At 40.2% G+C, this 17,802-nt stretch overlaps 1 protein-coding gene across 5 annotated transcripts in view; it reads left to right on the top strand.

The window, feature by feature from the left end:
- LOC110964790 (plasma membrane calcium-transporting ATPase 1-like) overlaps window positions 1–17,802 on the top strand; it is a 144,963-nt gene that overhangs the window by 106,700 nt on the left and 20,461 nt on the right. For all 5 annotated transcript variants that reach the window (XM_051948138.1, XM_022213624.2, XM_022213623.2 and 2 more), the window contains 5 exons: window positions 3,567–3,758; window positions 7,009–7,222; window positions 7,323–7,534; window positions 11,532–11,639; window positions 14,516–14,698. In XM_051948138.1, coding sequence (XP_051804098.1) covers window positions 3,567–3,758; window positions 7,009–7,222; window positions 7,323–7,534; window positions 11,532–11,639; window positions 14,516–14,698 — 909 coding nt within the window. The remainder of the gene's footprint in view (window positions 1–3,566; window positions 3,759–7,008; window positions 7,223–7,322; window positions 7,535–11,531; window positions 11,640–14,515; window positions 14,699–17,802) is intronic.

Genomic DNA, 17,802 nt, shown 5'->3' with positions numbered 1-17,802 from the left:
CTCAGCTGATGTTATCACCAACACTGATCGATTAAAGACACACAACAGAACCGTGAAGCTCATTAACATCTGCTGACTCCTGTGTGGTGTTGTGACCTTTATTTACTGAGGAAAGGCATCTGAACACCAGTCTCCTCCACGCTGCTGAGACATATCATCACTAAAGCAATCTGTGGATTTAAAGCAGTGACCTTTCAGTCAGATTATGTCCCATTTGGAGTATTTTCAGTTTGTGTCCCTGTTCAATTATCGCCTGTTTAGCTGGAAAACAGAGGGCAGTAAAGCTCCATCTGTTTGGGAGAGTCTGACTGTGCGGAGAGATGCAACAGCTTCTTTACAGTTACTGTTAACACAGGACTGACTCTGTTTTATTTTAATCACTGCCTCAGTTGAGCTGCGCAGAATATTTTCACTCAGAGCTTTGGCACTTTAAGGCCCTGTCACACTCTAGCATATAGAGCAAGTGTATGAGGAACGTATGGACTTTTTGGGGACACGCTGACATACGCTGAAACACGCTAGAGGTACGCTGGAATACGTTTCGATTACGCTAGGGTACGTCGCTGTATGCTGCTGTACGCTGACGGCCAAAACATTTTTTGAACATGCACAAAAAATTTTCAGCGTATGCCGACGTATAAATTGTACGCTCCTCATACGTTCCTCATACGCTGAACACGCAAGAGGTACGCTGAAGGTACGTTACTCATACGTCGAGTACGCTTCTCATACGTTGAAACTGAGTGGGCCACGAAACCTAGCATTAAGGCCCTGTCACACACTAGCGTATAGAGCAAGCGTATGAGGAACGTAGCGAATATTTCGAAAAATTGTTTATACGCACAACTTTTCAGCGTATGAGGTTGATTTTCGGTTAATGACCGTTAGAGTAACGTGAGCCTAGCGTACCGTCAGCGTATGAGTAGCGTATGCATAGCGTATGTCAGCGTATGTGAGCGTAAGTGATGTGATGTGTATTTGAGTTGGATGTATACCGACGTTTGAGTAACGTATATCAGCGTACCTCCGACGTATGAGAAGCGTATGCGGAACGTCAGCCTAACGTCCCATTCTACACCTTCTTCTTCTGTGTCTAGCATACTCAACTGCCAACTGTAACAAATCTTGGTGATGTTGCAGCACAGCAACCTCTATCTCTGAACTGCTGGTACAAACTGATACAGAATTGGAAATGTGAGACTTTATATACCCCCCATACGCTGAAAATACGCATGTAATACGCATGGGATAAGTTGGCTGTATGCTTAGAATACGTTAGGCATAAGTTGAGTACGTTAGACTGTCGTTAGAACTACCACCATAACGTTAGCCATTCGTTAGACACACGTCAGACACACGTTCATTATACGCTCTTCTAACGCTAGGTTTCCTGACCTACTCAATTTCAACGTATGAGAAGCGTACTTGACGTATGAGTAACGTACCTTCAGCGTACCTCTAGCGTGTTCAGCGTATGAGGAACGTACAATTTATACGTCGGCATACGCTGAAAATTTTTGTGCATGTTCAAAAAATGTTTTGGCCGTCAGCGTACATCAGCGTACAGCGACGTACCCCGGCGTAGTCGAAACGTATTCCAGCGTACCCCTAGCATGTTTCAGCGTATGTCAGCGTATCCCCAAAAAGTCCATACGTTCCTCATACGCTGGCTCTATACGCTAGAGTGTGACAGGGATGGAGGTTGCTGTGCTGTAACATCACCAAGATTTGTTACAGTTGGCAGTTGAGTATGCTAGACACAGAAGGCGGCGGCATAGAATGAGACGTTAGGCTGACGTTCCGCATACGCTTCTCATACGTCGGAGGTACGCTGATATACGTTACTCATACGTCGGTATACGTCCAACTCAAATACACATCACATCACTTACGCTCACATACGCTGACATACGCTATGCGTACCCTACTCATATGCTGACGGTACGCTAGGCTCACGTTACTCTAACGGTCATTAACCGAAAATTGACCTCATACGCTGAAAAGTTGTGTGTATAAACAATTTTTCGAAATATTCGCTACGTTCCTCATACGCTTGCTCTATACGCTAGAGTGTGACAGGGCCTTTAGCTGCATTATGCTAAAATGCGGTTTTAAATTCAAATCTCCTGGTAGCCCTCGGCCTCATTCTTCTCCACTTGAACATGAGGTGAAAAGAGCCTACAGAATTCCTTTTTTTTAACAAAAAGTTTCAACTCTGAAGCCGAGTTTGTGGACTTCCCGTCATACTGCTCAGCAAGTTCAGCAGAATAATGCTGCTGAGGTTGTACTTCTGGAGAACAACAGCTTTCTCCTGCAGGCGAGACTGGAAGCAGTCACATTTAACTCACACAAAGATAATCACTTGTCCACCTCTCAGGAAGCCATCTCTGCCTCAGCTCAGTAGTTTGGTGTAATGCAGGCTTAGTTTAGTTTAGTCTCGGTCCTCAGCATTTCTGGCTCATGACCAGTGGGACTCATGAAAGGGAAGTTGTGTCTTCTTTGACCTGTTCATTTCAGCTTGGATGTGCCAGTCAGTGGAAAGGGAAATTGGTTTATTTTGTGTAGGAGAAATAAGCACATTATTCCACTGTCCTCTATTATTAATAATTTTATGATTGCTCAGATTTATCTTTTAAACACTTTGAAGGTTTGTGATCATTATTGTTGGAACACATCAAGTACAAAGCAGCTTGTGATGGTAGTCTCAGAGCGCTGTCTCAAGCCCAAGGAGAGGTAGATGAAAACATTGAACTGAGAACAGAAAGATGAGGATGCTGCTCCCTGAGGTGACATTTAACTCTTACTGTCAACAAATCCTATCAGTGCCAACCCATATAAAATCAGCCAAGTCGAAGAAATTCCCCCTGACCGTTTTCACCTACAATAACTTTAGTACATTTAATGGGACCATGAACAGTTTCACCTTCATACTCTGAATATTTCCCGATTTAGTTGAAGTACATGGAGGTGGGTCCAAATTTGGAACCGTTTATTACTTTTTCGATCATTTCTGAGCCTCATAACTTCATCAGTTCAGCAGATAAACACGACATTTTCAGACCTGAAAACACTTCAGTGCTGTTAAAATCTGCAACCAAATCACTTTTCCATGCACTCCAGATGTCACAATCTACACCTGAAATCTGCCTTTTTGTTCATTTTTCCTATAACCAACATTAAGCTTTAATATTATGGGGTATATCATAGTTTCAACAGCAAAATTGCAGCAGTTTAATGTCTCTAGAATGGGTAGGCTCTGGTTGCTTTTTCATGCGCTGACCTGTTAATTCATCTTAGTGCTTTCTGACTTCCCCCACCTGGTTTGATTCCCTTGACTCAAAGCCCTTCACCTCCTATTCAAGATGTAAATCTTTAAAGGAACTCACAAATATATAGTGTAGTTTTTTCATCTAACTGTTTGCACATACTCACAAGGTTTGGATAAATAATACTTGTTAGCAGGACAGATTCTGGCTCTTTTCATTTAGTGACTGTCAGACAAATACAGAAGGTCATCACACTTAACCAGCTGCATGTTCAGATTTTCCATCTCTGCTTCCTATCAGGGAATCGCCGGCACAGATGTGGCCAAAGAAGCATCTGACATCATCCTGACTGACGACAACTTCACCAGTATTGTCAAGGCCGTCATGTGGGGGAGAAACGTTTATGACAGCATCTCCAAGTTCCTGCAGTTCCAGCTCACCGTCAATGTGGTGGCCGTGATCGTGGCGTTCACCGGCGCATGCATCACACAGGTAAACACTCACTCTGAAATTAATATGTTGATATCGCTCATCATAGCCCTTTAGAAACACCAGGACACGTGTAAATATCCACAGACAGGTTGGCCGGCATTGTTTCATTAATGCCATCTTAAAGTGTAAACTCATCAACAGTTCGGAGACGCTGCTCATTTAAATCAGAACCAATCAGTTGCCTCAGAAATGTTTTTTCTCCCCAAGTAACTTAAAAGCTTAAATTTACGGATAATGAACCAAATCCTGTCCACTGGTTTTGATGGATGACTGGTTGCATTAAACAGCTCTGAGAGCATCCTGTCATTGTGTAATGACATAGAGACTTCATTTCCATCAGTTTTTTTGTTCATCTCAGTTTATATCAGAACAGAAAACAAAGAAAGTTGAAAATGTCCAGTTTCCAGATTCATACTCAGGTTTAGGTTTGATATCATCTGACAGAATCAGTGTCACGTTCAGTGTTATTATCATGAAGGTAATTTTAGACTACAGTGAAAATAATTTCTCATCTTACATTATAAACAGCTTCTCCATATGACTGTGAGGCATGTAGGGAACATCTGTTAAATGTAGTCTGTGGTCCAATATAAATTCTACTTATCTTCCAACAGATGCTCTGAATTCAACTGAAGATTATTTTCAGTCTGATCTTGATGCAGATTTCTGCATTGGCAGAACAGTAGCACAACATGAAGTGAAAGCAGGGCTCTGTTTATTTATACGCTAAATAAAGATTTTTTTCTGTAAAATCAATAAATGAAAAATGTGCTATTTATTGGGATTTCAATATTAATCAAAATTATCATGGTCATCACACTTTGTCCAGCCAGTTGTGTGGTGATTAGTTTGAGCTATTTAATTCAGCAGCACAACATTCTGTGTGATGAGAGCAAAGATCTGCCTGACCCTGAAGTTTAAAACTATTTCAGAAGTCTTTGTCAGTGTTACACCAGATGAGGAAGGTTCCTAACTGGTTTATTGTATTTTATAGCTCTGCAAAAGATTTTTTTATTTTCTCTGCAGAATGCACTCTTCTATGAAATCACCCCAATTATTCGACAAAGATTCATTCTTTCAAAATTATTGAGTTATTCAAGGCTTCTGCTGCAAAATTCCTGTATATTTTTATATTGCAGGAACTCAGCAGAAAATTAGGGTTTTTTCATGCAGCTCAATGTTGTATATATTTTTTAGTAACACAATGAGAGTGAAACAACATTTGCCTCGATGGCGTGTTTTGATCTGAAATTCAAATGTCGACTGTAGCACAAACATAATTTTCACTTTACAGTCAGTATACCTTTGGAGAACGGTGGTTTGATTACCTGTAACTTGTGTTTTAATAGATTAATTCAGTGCTGAGATGCATCTGCTCACTTACTCTAGAAACATCTGCAAATCTGATCAAATATCCACAGAAACATGAAAACAGAATCATTTGTGGTTTCAGTGCGGTCGTCTCTGTGTTGCGAGGAGGCGGGGTGGTCGTGTCACATCTTCTTTGTTTCATAATGTTTCCCTAATCAGGAAACTGAACTCCTGACACAATAAAGAAGAAATCTCGGGGCTGTGTATTAATTGAAAGGCTCACAGCTGGCAGGACAGATAACTAACTCATCTACAGAGTGCAGAACACAAAGTAGGCTAAGATTCAGCCTGAAACCATGGCAACACGTCACCATCATAATCCTGAAATATAGCAGGGACTCAGCAGGTCTGTGGTCTCTGCGCTTCGTTTATACTCACTGATCATCCGGCACTCGCTTTCTGTTCGGCCGCTGAAATGTTGGCACAGATCATTAAGGGATGATTTATGTCTTTGTTGTGCACACAGAGGATGGACCTAGGGGCGACCACTGAGGAGTGTGTGTGTGTGCAAATGTTTTTTCCTGCTTTTATATGCGTTTAAATCAGTCAAGGCAATGGTTGTAGACACACCATGATTAAACTGGTGATTGTGCTGCTCATAATGATGCAGTATAAGACTGCCAATTCACTCGCCATAACTGCATTCATGTGTACCTCTGTGCTCTGTGTTTCCTCTGGGCTTGTACACATTCTTCAGAATTGATGTTGCACATCTGTGACGGGAGTAAAGCATTAACAAAACGATTGTGGGAAGTTTTAAAGAGAAAATCGTAGAGCTTGTCCAGCTAAGGAGCGTCAACAGACACCGCTGCCGTTCTGTGTTCTCTTTGCTTTTTGTTTGAGTCTTCTCATTTGTTATTTGGGACCCAACACAGAGTTCTGTAAAATAACTTGGCAAAATTTTGAGAAATTTGAGGAGTTTGTTTCCAAACTTTGTGTTTTTTTCTATTTTCACCCTCAACAAATGACTAGACAGCCATGAAATTAGGCAGAAATTAAGACAGACAAAATTATATTCGTGCAGATCCAAATGATGAAATGACTCCAGCAGAGGACAAACTTTTAATCATTGGCCCATGAAAATAGAAAGATGTGGAGTAAATGCCTGTATCTATTGACAGGTATTTTTCAATGATGCATTTCATTTATCACTGACTTTGTCTTAACACATATACAGCAGATATGACAGACTGAGAGAAGGAGGCAAATATCTGTTCACATTGTCTGATAAAATGTAAATGAACATATACAGACATTTAAAATACATTTAAAACTGACTTTAGTATGTGCTACTGACAAGAAAAAAGGGTAGAATCCAATGGACTAAGTTTCTGATGTGTGTGTGTGTGTGTGTGTGTGTGTGTGTGTGTGTGTGTGTGTGTGTGTGTGTGTGTGTGTATGTGTGTGTGTGTGTGTGTGTGTGTGTGTGTAAGAATCTTCAAATAGGACAATTTGGCATCTTTTGAGGAGAATATTTACCATTAGTAAGATCACAAATAAGATAAAAATTTTAATCAGAATGCCCAGTGAAGTCTGCTGCAGATGAACCCAGCAGCCTAAATGCAGTAAAGCTCAGTGTCGGTCTAAAAGGAGTTTAACAGCAGATCACACCAGGAGCTGCAGATGTCGCTTCATCGTGAAGTGATGTTCTCGCTGAGCACTCACACTAAATGTGATGCAATAGCAAGAAAGCTAATTCAAAGACACAAATATTCTCTGGAGGAACTGTGGTGAAGAGGCAATTTAGCAGGTTGAAAATGACTCCATATCAAAAGAATAATTTGCTCGTATCACTTGTCGGTACGTGTTGGATTTGTGAAAGTGTAGAAGAGTAAAAAGAATAAAACTAAACTGCTGATGTCTGCTCCTTGTGCTGCAGGACTCTCCCCTGAAGGCCGTCCAGATGCTCTGGGTCAACCTCATCATGGACACTCTGGCTTCTCTCGCTCTGGCCACTGAACCGCCCACTGAGTCTCTGCTGCTACGTAAACCTTATGGCCGCGACAAACCTCTCATCTCCAGAACCATGATGAAGAACATCCTGGGCCATGCCGTGTTCCAGCTGGTGGTTATCTTTACCCTGCTCTTTGCTGGTGAGCTCAGGGGAATCCTCCATCCAAGTTCAGAGACATCTGTGTAATTATAGAAGATTTTAAATTCACTTTGTGGTTCTGTTCTTTCATTATTTCTCAGGTGAAAAGTTGTTCGACATCGATAGTGGCCGCAATGCTCCCCTGCACTCCCCGCCATCAGAGCACTACACCATTGTGTTCAATGTGTTCGTGATGATGCAGCTTTTCAACGAAATCAACGCAAGGAAGATCCACGGAGAAAGGAATGTGTTTGAGGGCATCTACAGGAACCCCATCTTCTGCAGCGTTGTACTGGGAACCTTCATCCTCCAGGTATCTAATGCTGTCATATCTCTCTGGATGGATGGATGGATGGATGAATGGATGGATGGATGGATGGATGGATAGATGGATAGATAGATAGATAGATAGATAGATAGATAGATAGATAGATAGATAGATAGATAGATAGATAGATACTTTTTCAAGGTATGCAGTTGCTTATAAATTATATTTCTGGAAAATAAGGACTCTGTGGACCACATCTTTCTGTTGGAAAGGTTATGAAATATTGGTCCTTCCAATAATTGTGTAAGTTGGTTCAGAAGCTATTGTTCTGGCCACATGCAGTCAGTGAAAGTGGAGGGTGTTCTCTCAGACCTTGAGAGACTTGGTCCAATGGATTAACATTTACATCTACAATATAACCCATGCCATTACCATTTTGCGCATCCATCTGTACGCCGATGACATCACTGTCTATACATCTAGTTTCTCCCTCTACACTGTCCCATCTGTGCTACAGATTAGCTTCAGTAACATTCAACATACTTTTTTTGATCTTCTTCTGACAATAAACATAAGCAAAACTAAATGCATGGTCTTCAACAGAAACCTCTCAAAATCTTAAACCCAATAAAGTTTCTCTCACTGAACAGCACTGAGATTCAATTTATGTCCTGCTATAAATATCTGAGAATTTGACTTGTTTACTCTCATTTGAAACGCATTTCAGTCCGCTCCTCTCCAAAGTTAAATCCAGAATCAGCTTTCTCTACCGTAACGAATCTTCATTCAGCACTCTGCCAAATTCCTTCTTGTTAAAACGACAGTCCTTCCATTATTTGACTATGGTGATGTGTTATACAGAGCCGCTTCAAAACCCCTCCTCCGTAAATTTGACACTATTTACCACTCTGCCATCCGCTTTGCTACCGGAGCTCCTTACGACACTCACCACTGCAGATTGCACACACTGTTGACCTCTCTTCACTCTCTTCATCTACAAAACCCTCACTGGTAAAACACCACCATATCTGCGTCCTTTACTTATCATTCATAACTCCATCAGTACTCTTCATTCTAACAGTTTCACTAACCTCCAAATTCCCAAAGTACGTACCACTGTCAGTCGATCCTCATTGCAGTTTTCTGTCACTGATGACTGGAACTCTCTGCAACAATCCCTAAAACTCACCTCATACATATCACTGTCATCGTTTAAAAAAATCAGCTAGAGAAACACTTTAGCTTTTCTATTTTAGAAGTCTTTGTGTAGTTTGTTTTCTAGTGCTGTCTCATTGACTGTACATGTATTCTGGTTTTTTAATCATCTTGTTGTATGCCACCTCCCAGGTCGTTATTGTTTTTTTTTTTTGTTTGTTTTTTGATTCTTTTTATCAGATTTTTAGTGATGGGTACTATTCACAAGTGCCAGCATGTGCACAATATTATCATTGTTCTTTTTTCAGAAGACAATTTTCCATCCAAGAAAGTAAAATGTAATAAAATAAAATAAACGGAAACATAAAAAAACTTTATGAACATTAGGGAGTGACCATTACATTGTCCTTAGATTTTTAGACTAAATATTAAATTGGACTTTTTCAGTTTTATATACGCAGCCCATTTTTCCCAACGTGCTACAAACCAGTCTTGCTTTTGATTTACAAATGCTGTCATCTTTTCCATTTTATAAATATCCAGTGTTATATCCCACCATACTGATATGGTGGGAATATCCTGCAATAGCCATTTCTTAGTTATTGATTTCTTACTTGAAACCAACAAAACGCTCATTAGATAGTTATCCTTTTCTCTCCAGTTCTCTGGTAAACATCTAAAATAAACAATTTTTATTCCAGATTACACATTTACAAATGTCTTGCAGTGCTCCATGAACATCCTTCCAATACTGTTTGATCAGTGGGCAGTCCCATAGGATGTGAAAATGATTTGCATGTTTGTCTCCACACTTTCTCCAACGGATAGGATGAGTTACATCATAATGTGTTTCTTGACATGGAGTGATGAAGTGTCTTATCAAGTGTATCGAAGCTGATAACTTCACCATCCTTAATCAACTTGCTTAAAGTTGCTATCCCTTTAGAGGTCCAAAATTTGAATTGTGAGTCCAGTTAGAAAATCAGAATCATGAGCATACCATTTTAACATTACAATATCTTTTTTTCAGGTTATATTCTTTAACCACATTTTTCCATATAGAGAGTGCATTGAACCCAAGGGTTATCAGTGGTGACAGTATATTTTTGAATATTCGCATCAGCTAGAGTAGCTTGTATTGGGAAAGGAAAGATTTTCTCCTCTGTACTTTTCCATTGGACATTATATGATATGTCACACCAATTTATCAATGCCTTCATCTGTGCTGCCCTAAAGTAATCCCTTAGAGATGGCAGGCAACACCCTCCCTTCTCTTTAGACAATTGCAACGTCTTAGAACAGACCCTTGGCCTTTTCCCCTTCCATATATATCTCGATATCATCTTGTCAAATTCATTAAATTGAATTTGATCAATTTGTATTGGTAGAGTCTGAAACGGGTATAATGATTCGATGCGAAAATATAAACTGAAATAAGGAGTTAAATTCCACTTTTTCAGATCTTCATTTATCTTTTTCTTCACTGGAGAATAATTGAATTCAAAAATTTTTGTTTGATTTTTTTTTTGGTATACTAATACCCGAGTATTTTAAGGATGACCAGGTCGTTGTTGTAAATGAGAACCAGTTCTCAACTAACTTACCTGGTAAAATATTCAGGTAAAATTAATGTGCAAAGTATCATGCAAATTATGTTGGTAGAAGAAATGAGGTGAAAAATTGTGCTGGTATTTAGAGTAAGAAAAAAGTATTAAAACGTCTGAGTATAAAATAGAAATAATGGTAAGTGTATCAAGGGAAACAGAAGAGGAGAACCCAAAAGAAAATGTTGGTAAACAAACTCTCCTTGCCTACCACTATGGTAGCTGATGTGCTGTCTGCACAGGGCTGATGGTCAGCCTGAAGTCAGGGACAGAATGGCTTTTCACAGATGTTGTCCACATTTTGGTAAGAAATTATGGTACTTTTCCATTTCTGAGTTTTCTGCATTTTGTAGGTTTGTACCAGTAACTACTGTAACTCCTGCAGGAGTATTCTTGAGCCACGGACCCGATCGCAAAACTATATTATGTATTATAACGCACATCTGAGCATGCATAATTTACAGCTACCTTATTTTACAGGGTGTGGAGATGTGCGTGAACAGCACTCAGGCTGCAGCTTCAGGACAACGTGTGTTATTGTTGTTGTTCAGATTAGACAGAGCAGCAGCCTTCAATACATTTTTGAAAACTAAAAGTCTGAAGCAACAACCCATTCATGAGCAATTAAAAATGAAGCAAAGCGACAGTTATGCATTTGTCTAGTACTCAAAAAAAGGGTAATAAAAATTTCAAACCCAGTTTTCATGTGATTCATTTTGATGGTGCGAACTGAACAAAGAACTGCAAAGTGTTTCTTTGAGCCAAAACCAGCAACGTCTCTTTAATATTGAATGACCTCCCTGCCCTGCCTGTGGCACCAGTTAGCACTGCAGTCGCACATCTTTGAACAGCTCACAAATACATCAAATATTTCCTAAAACACGTCACTGCAGCTGTGGGCAAACAGGAAGAAATACTGACTTTGTTAAGGACTACTTTCTGATGCGGATTAACACATATTTGGAGCTGGAGTGAGTATTTGTAGCCGCAGGAAAGTATGTCTGAGATTGAGTGAAAAATAAATTACAGTGTAGTGTATGTGTTCGTGGTAATGAAGGAACATTTCGCTCAGTTTAACACTGTAGCTCACTTTTATGTATTTAATTATTTTTAGACAACAGTGAAGCTCTTTCTTACAGAGGAACAAGTTGTGTCCGGCTGTGGATACACAGACGGTCTGATTTAGCAGTATCGTGGTTAGTTTTGTTGGCAAGAAAACAGTATTAAATATCACCAGTGTAATCCTTTAAGACTGTACACTCAGAGTTTCTTCTCGTCCACAGATCATCATCGTTCAGTTCGGAGGGAAGCCGTTCTCCTGCACGCCTCTGAACATCGAGCAGTGGCTGTGGTGTGTGTTCATTGGTGTAGGGGAGCTGCTGTGGGGACAGGTGAGACCGAAGCCACAGGTGGTTCTGCTCTGAACAAAAAGCCAAACATGAAATAGCAGCCTGACTTCTGAGAACAAACACTGTGTACTGAGGAGGGGATAAAGAGGTGGATACATGAAGTTTGTGGCAGCAAACTGTTGCCTGTCACACTGCTGCAGTGTTGCCATCACGACCATTGCCATGGTAATGAGCTCAGCACATGAAAGCAGTGCGACTCCTGTTTATGAACACCGGGGGAAAACAAACCCAGCATGTCAGTCCCACTGTGGATACTCACACGGTCATATGCATTATCCGGTTAGCATACAGGCTTAGAAAGCATACTGTATGTTATAATATAGACGAAAAAAACTTCAGTCACGAGAGGCCTGCTGGGTTCAGTTGGAGGGCAGAGACTGAGAACACAGAGACAGAAAGAGACTGACAGAAAGAGACTGATCTGAGCTCTGTGGTTTTTTTTAGAGGTAAAGCGTCTTTTGTTTCTAACAGACTGAGGGAGGAGGTGACAGAGATATAAAAAGCTGATGTGCAGCTGCAGCAGGGTGTGTCTCTCTCTCCTCTTTTTAAAGGTGGAGTCAGCGACACTGAACCAAGATACATTTTGTCAATTTCTGTGAACGTCTCCTCAGTCTGCAAGCTGTTTGTTCTGATGAACTACAAAAAATCTGTACAGAAACAAAATGGGTCAGACTGATCTGCACACCATGAATCAGTGCAGCCCAACAATTCTCCGGAATCACAGACTCCACCTTTTAAATTCAACAGCTCTTAGACAGTGTATGAAATATAATATAATACAAATTCAATATACAAGTGCATTAAATGAGTATGTTATTTATTTTATAAATATGTGAGCATAAAAAGTAAATGCCACTAATTACACTTTACAGGATTTCTACCCTTTGAATCCTTTCAACGCATCGCAAAACTTTCTTCAAACGTCTAAACTAGCCGTCGTTGAACTAAAACGAGGAAAGATTCAGCAGCTGCACAGGTTATTTCTCGCCTTAAATGCTTTCAGAAATACTTCTTGTTGACGTGTTTTCGAAATAAAGCAGAAATTTTGCGGCCAAGCTGCCATGTTGGTCCGAGACATCTATCCAACTGAAGGTCTGAAGGGCTGCCAGGTGACCACTTAGTGGCCCACTAGTGACTGCCTACCAAGCGAGTGATTTTCAGATGCGGTGGATTTACATATGAGAAAAACGGATCTGGTGGACACGTAGCATGAGCTGTGACCAACAGTGAAAAATTCTGAGAGTTTTCAAGTGAACTGCAGGCAGTGATTCCACAGAGAGGAGACAGCAAGAGAGACTGAGAGGAAAATCAAACCCAGTGGATCAATAAAATAAATCCAGTATGGCTCTAAAACAGTAAACAGAGGACCAAGTTGTTGGAAGATACATTCAGCATGGTGAAAATGGCTGATGTGCAGTGTAGAGAGGAAAAGTCTGTAGAGGCTGTGAAATGAACCCGTTAAGCTTCAGCGGTCCGTATTCGGGCCGTTTTGAGATGTGCATAATCATTTTTCAAAATAACCGAAGCTGCCAATTCGATGATAGAAACATTATACACCCATGGAAAGCTTAGATTCTCATGAATCCGCCGGTATAAACCGGGTAATATAAACACATTTGTCCAACAAACAACAAATCACGTAAACATGCACAACTCACCTTTGAAGGCTCATAACTGGTCACATATGAAAAAATTCCACAAAAAACGGCCATAATCCAAGCTTAGGCATCCAGACAAAACAAGCCAGTAAAATATTTTGTCCAAAACATGTCTTGAAATCAGTAAATAATCCACAAATAGCTGGTCTTCGTGCGCGTCGCAATGCGCGTTCCATACTCTCTGTACATCTCTTCATATCTTTATGTAAGTTTATGTACAAATGTTTTTTTACCGAACTATTGCTCTCAAAATGGCTGCTGAACTCTAACCTTTTGATTGACATCTCATTTCAACCAATCAAGTGACTTTGGTCGGCCTTCTAGGGCTAAACAGCCAACCGTTGTTGACGGTGACAAATTTGGACAGGACTTGTTTCCCTAGTAACTGCTGAGCAAATCACGTCGGAGGAAACTTTTGACTGACAGGTCTTGTAGCCAATGAGCCTGCTGAATAGCAGACTATAAAGCCAGGCTCTTTCCAGCAGGGCTGTGTGAAGTTTCACACCTCTGCTTCTGTCCTTCTCTCCTCCTCCAGCAGCGCCCATCAGCCTATGTAGCTGGTCCACACTGTAGCTGTTCTGGAGTGTTTTTTTTAGTTGTTTATGAGTTTTTGGAGTGAAAATAATGTCAAAACGGACTGAAAAACGAAAATATACCATTGTGCCAAGGGTGTGCAAAGGGTGTCCAAAATTGACAATGCCTGGGCATAGCCCTACAAATACATGTGTGAAACACTCATTTCTTATAGTATTGCTCTGAAATTTTGACCTGAACTAGGTAAGACCCCAGGGTGTTGCCTTTTTGTGTTTTCAAGTTCTCACAGTGCTGCCATACTTATTTTCAGGTGTTTTTTTAGGGAAATAATTTAGGCGAAAAACAAATTCATCCTAATTCAGTGTGTTCCAACATAAAATACTCTGTGCCAGAAGCACTTAGAATAATTCTGACTGCACTGGGTGAAAATTCAGATTGTCAGCTTTCAAATGAGACCAGAACCATGCTTGTACTCCAAACAGTTCAAGAACAGCATTCAATTTACTTTGCGTACATCTTCAGTAGAAATTTCAGGCGAAAATTGACTGAAGCTTATACAGTATGTGGAGCCCAATTTTTTTCAGTTTTGGTAAAACTGTGTAAAATGTTGTACATATAGATTCTTTTTTTCAGTTTCTGTAAAACTTGTTTTACTGTGAACCTCAGCTGATCTCAGCCATCCCAACACATCGCCTGAAGTTCCTGAAGGAGGCAGGTCACGGTATCAGAAAGGAAGAGATCCACGAGGAGGAACTGACGGAGGGCGCCGATGAGATTGACCACGCCGAGATGGAGCTGAGGAGAGGCCAGATCCTCTGGTTCAGAGGCCTGAACCGCATCCAGACTCAGGTACGAGCACACAAACACTCAGGTCCAGCCTTACCACTAACTTCACTTCTGGTTTCACATCACCAGGTTGGTGTTCACGAAGGCAGAAACTGTTGCCCTGCTAACTCAGGAGTCTCCACAGGGAAGAACGAGAGCTTTCTGGACTTGCTGTTGTTGATGTTATGCCGTAACTTTTTTGTTTTTGGTAATTTTTCTCACTGGTGAATTGTTGTTTAAAGCTGTGAAATATTTCAGATAAATTTCTGAAAGCAAACACAACTAACTTTTGAATTTAGCTCGTGAAGGATCGTCCACTAAACTGAGGGATGGAAAAGAAGCCAAACAGTTCCAGCAGAGATGTCGTGTTTGATCAAGACAATGAGGAGAGACTTAAAGATGTCTGTGTAGATTCTCAGTCATCCAGATCATGTCAACTTCAGAGGTTCAGTAAAAGACAACTGGACTTCTCTTTTAGCTTCTTAAAGACATTTCAGCTTTTCAATTCAGAAGCATTTTGGATGAAGGTGAAACATCTCATCCAATAGACCAAAATCAAAAAGAGAAGTCCAAGTGCCTTTTCCTGAAGCTTTTTGGATTCATTTAAGATCTCTTTTCCAGCCCCAATATTTGTTACAACAGCCGACTCCATTTTGGATCTTGTTTCAAGTTAGTACCCAGACAGATTAAGCAGCACAGTCAACAAATACTTGATCAAATTCTTGATTTAGAGTCACTCAGAGATCATCTACTTTGTCTCTTTGTGACTCTTCAAGCATCTTCAAATAACTTAAACCTGGTGACGTATGTATGAATGTGATAAATGACAGCTTTGAGTGTGTCAAGTGTAGTGTGTCAAAATACCAGGATATTTTGTCACATTTCAGCCAGATTTAACAGTTTGCAGCCAGAGTGCTTTTCTTATAATTCTGACCCACAATCCTCTGCAACAGTTACATCACATATATCACTCTGATCAGCATGAGTTTAAACAAGCTTGAACCGCTGACAGACCGCAGATTTCACACAACAGACTGCGACAGTCAAAGTTTAAGGTGTAATATTTTGTTGAAGTCCTAACTGTATTTATTTTGTCAAGTGTAGCACATACTTAAAGCAACACAGCTCAGGTTTCAACTTCTCCCATGAGTTATTCAGAAACACGGCTCTTGTCGTATGGAATAAACAAACTCTAGGCTCAAAGAAACATAGTTGAATCAGGCATCAACTATCAGGGGAAGTTCTAATTTGCATATTTATCAGTGCTACATTTTTTAATGAGAGAGGAAGTGTCGATTTCACTTTAAGAATTTCCAACCAGGTAATTGTGTCTAACTTGATGCATTAAAAAGTTCAAATGATTATTCAAGTAGAGCAGATTTATATGCCTTCAGAATGTCTCCAGGCTGTGATAGCCTTAGTAAGAGGCATAAACAGAAATGCTTCTCTTTTTGTTTCTATTAAGACAAACCTTTTTCAGACAACACACAGGAACATCCTTATCTCTTGTTATGAAACACACACAGCGGTAACTACAGCAGCTTGTTTCACGGTGGAATTAGCAGCAGAAGAGTAGAGGATATCTTTATCTAACCTGTCTTTTAAAAGAAAAAATATATGCGTAAACCTCAGTAAGCTGCTGATAAAACATCTCCCCAGTTTATCTGGTAATTACATAAGTAGAATTTATGTAGCTGAAAACGGCAGGCTGAGAGTAAACAAAAACTCTTAAATACATTTTAGAGTACACTTTACTGTTTTCATGTTGAGCTACTTTGCCGAGCTTTCTGCTTTTGCCTCTTTAATATTTGCTGTCTCAGGTCAGGCTGAATGGAGCCCAAACCTCTTTTATCACATTTAAAATCCAGCTCAGATAATCAAAATCGGAGATGCAGCAGCAGCTCGTTAGTCGTCCTACTGGAGCTTCATGTCGTCTCCTCTGTGACACAAACTGTTCAGTTTGTGTTTGTGTTGGAAAGAAATGAAGACACACAGCTGAGTGTGGAGAGTGGAGAGGTAAAACTGGAGATTCAACTCACACTTCAGCTGTTGCACAGTTAATTTCACACTCTGTTGCAGAGCTCCAATACAGAACCACTTCATTAAAACATAGAAATTAAAGATGGTGGCCCGCATATGACACACAGCTTCACCCAGTCATTTCTATACATATTCTCAATTTGTGTCATTAGCCTGAGTGACCACACAGAAAATTCAAAAGTCACTGTCTTGTAAAGGTTGATGAATCAATGACACCAAAGCAGGATTTAGGAGCACATCTTTATAACTATGTTCCTCAAATGGCATGAAACATAAATATTTACCTCTATGATGTTTTTATTCAGGTTGAATGAATTTCATCTGCTGTCTTTACCAGAGTTACACTATATGAGGAAGATTCAAAAAAACTTTTTTTCAGCTTTTTTTGAATTATTTTTTATTACTCTGCAGATGCACTTCCTTACCAAATCCCCAGTATTCTAGACTGAATCATTCCTTCCACAATGAATTATTTAAGTCATCTGTGAAAAATTCTAGATTTTTTCATATCGCAGAAAACAAAATATCATAATGTCAGATTGTTCCTCATGGTGCAGCCCTGTTTCTTACATAGTTTTCCACCATTTGTAGTTTGAGTGGCCCTCTTTTAGTCACCTATGTGTCGTCTTCTTCCAGTTTATCATCAGTCAAATGAAAAACAGCTGTTTACATTGATAAAATAACTTCATGCTACATTACATTCTGATTGAAACTGAGCAAGTTTGTCTCCACCAGTGACTTTCCTCATGTAGTGTGTTATATCCTCCTGCAGGATAGTCCAACACTCACTGAGCATTAGCATGTCCGCAGGCAGCTCCATTCAGTCCCTATGGGCTTCATTAGCCTCAATGCTAACACCCACTTACAGTAACTGCAGCCACTGCTTTGCTCCCACACACACACTCAGAGTCAGCAAGGTCAGGTGTTTTCCTCTCACTAACTTGTACTTATTGTGGCCACGGGCTAAACACATGTGAATTAATAATAACTAATACCTTCTTCTGCCTTGTCCTCTGGAGTTTCTCTGTTGGAGCTCTGCAGCTGCAGCCGATCTGTGCTTCCCCACTCAGACTCTCTAGCTGACAAAA

The sequence above is a fragment of the Acanthochromis polyacanthus genome, chromosome 5 (assembly GCF_021347895.1).
Source record: "Acanthochromis polyacanthus isolate Apoly-LR-REF ecotype Palm Island chromosome 5, KAUST_Apoly_ChrSc, whole genome shotgun sequence".
In the NCBI taxonomy this organism is placed as follows: Eukaryota; Metazoa; Chordata; class Actinopteri; family Pomacentridae; genus Acanthochromis; species Acanthochromis polyacanthus.
Note: the sequence above shows the minus strand (reverse complement) of the source record. Positions and strands in the feature narration are given on the sequence as shown.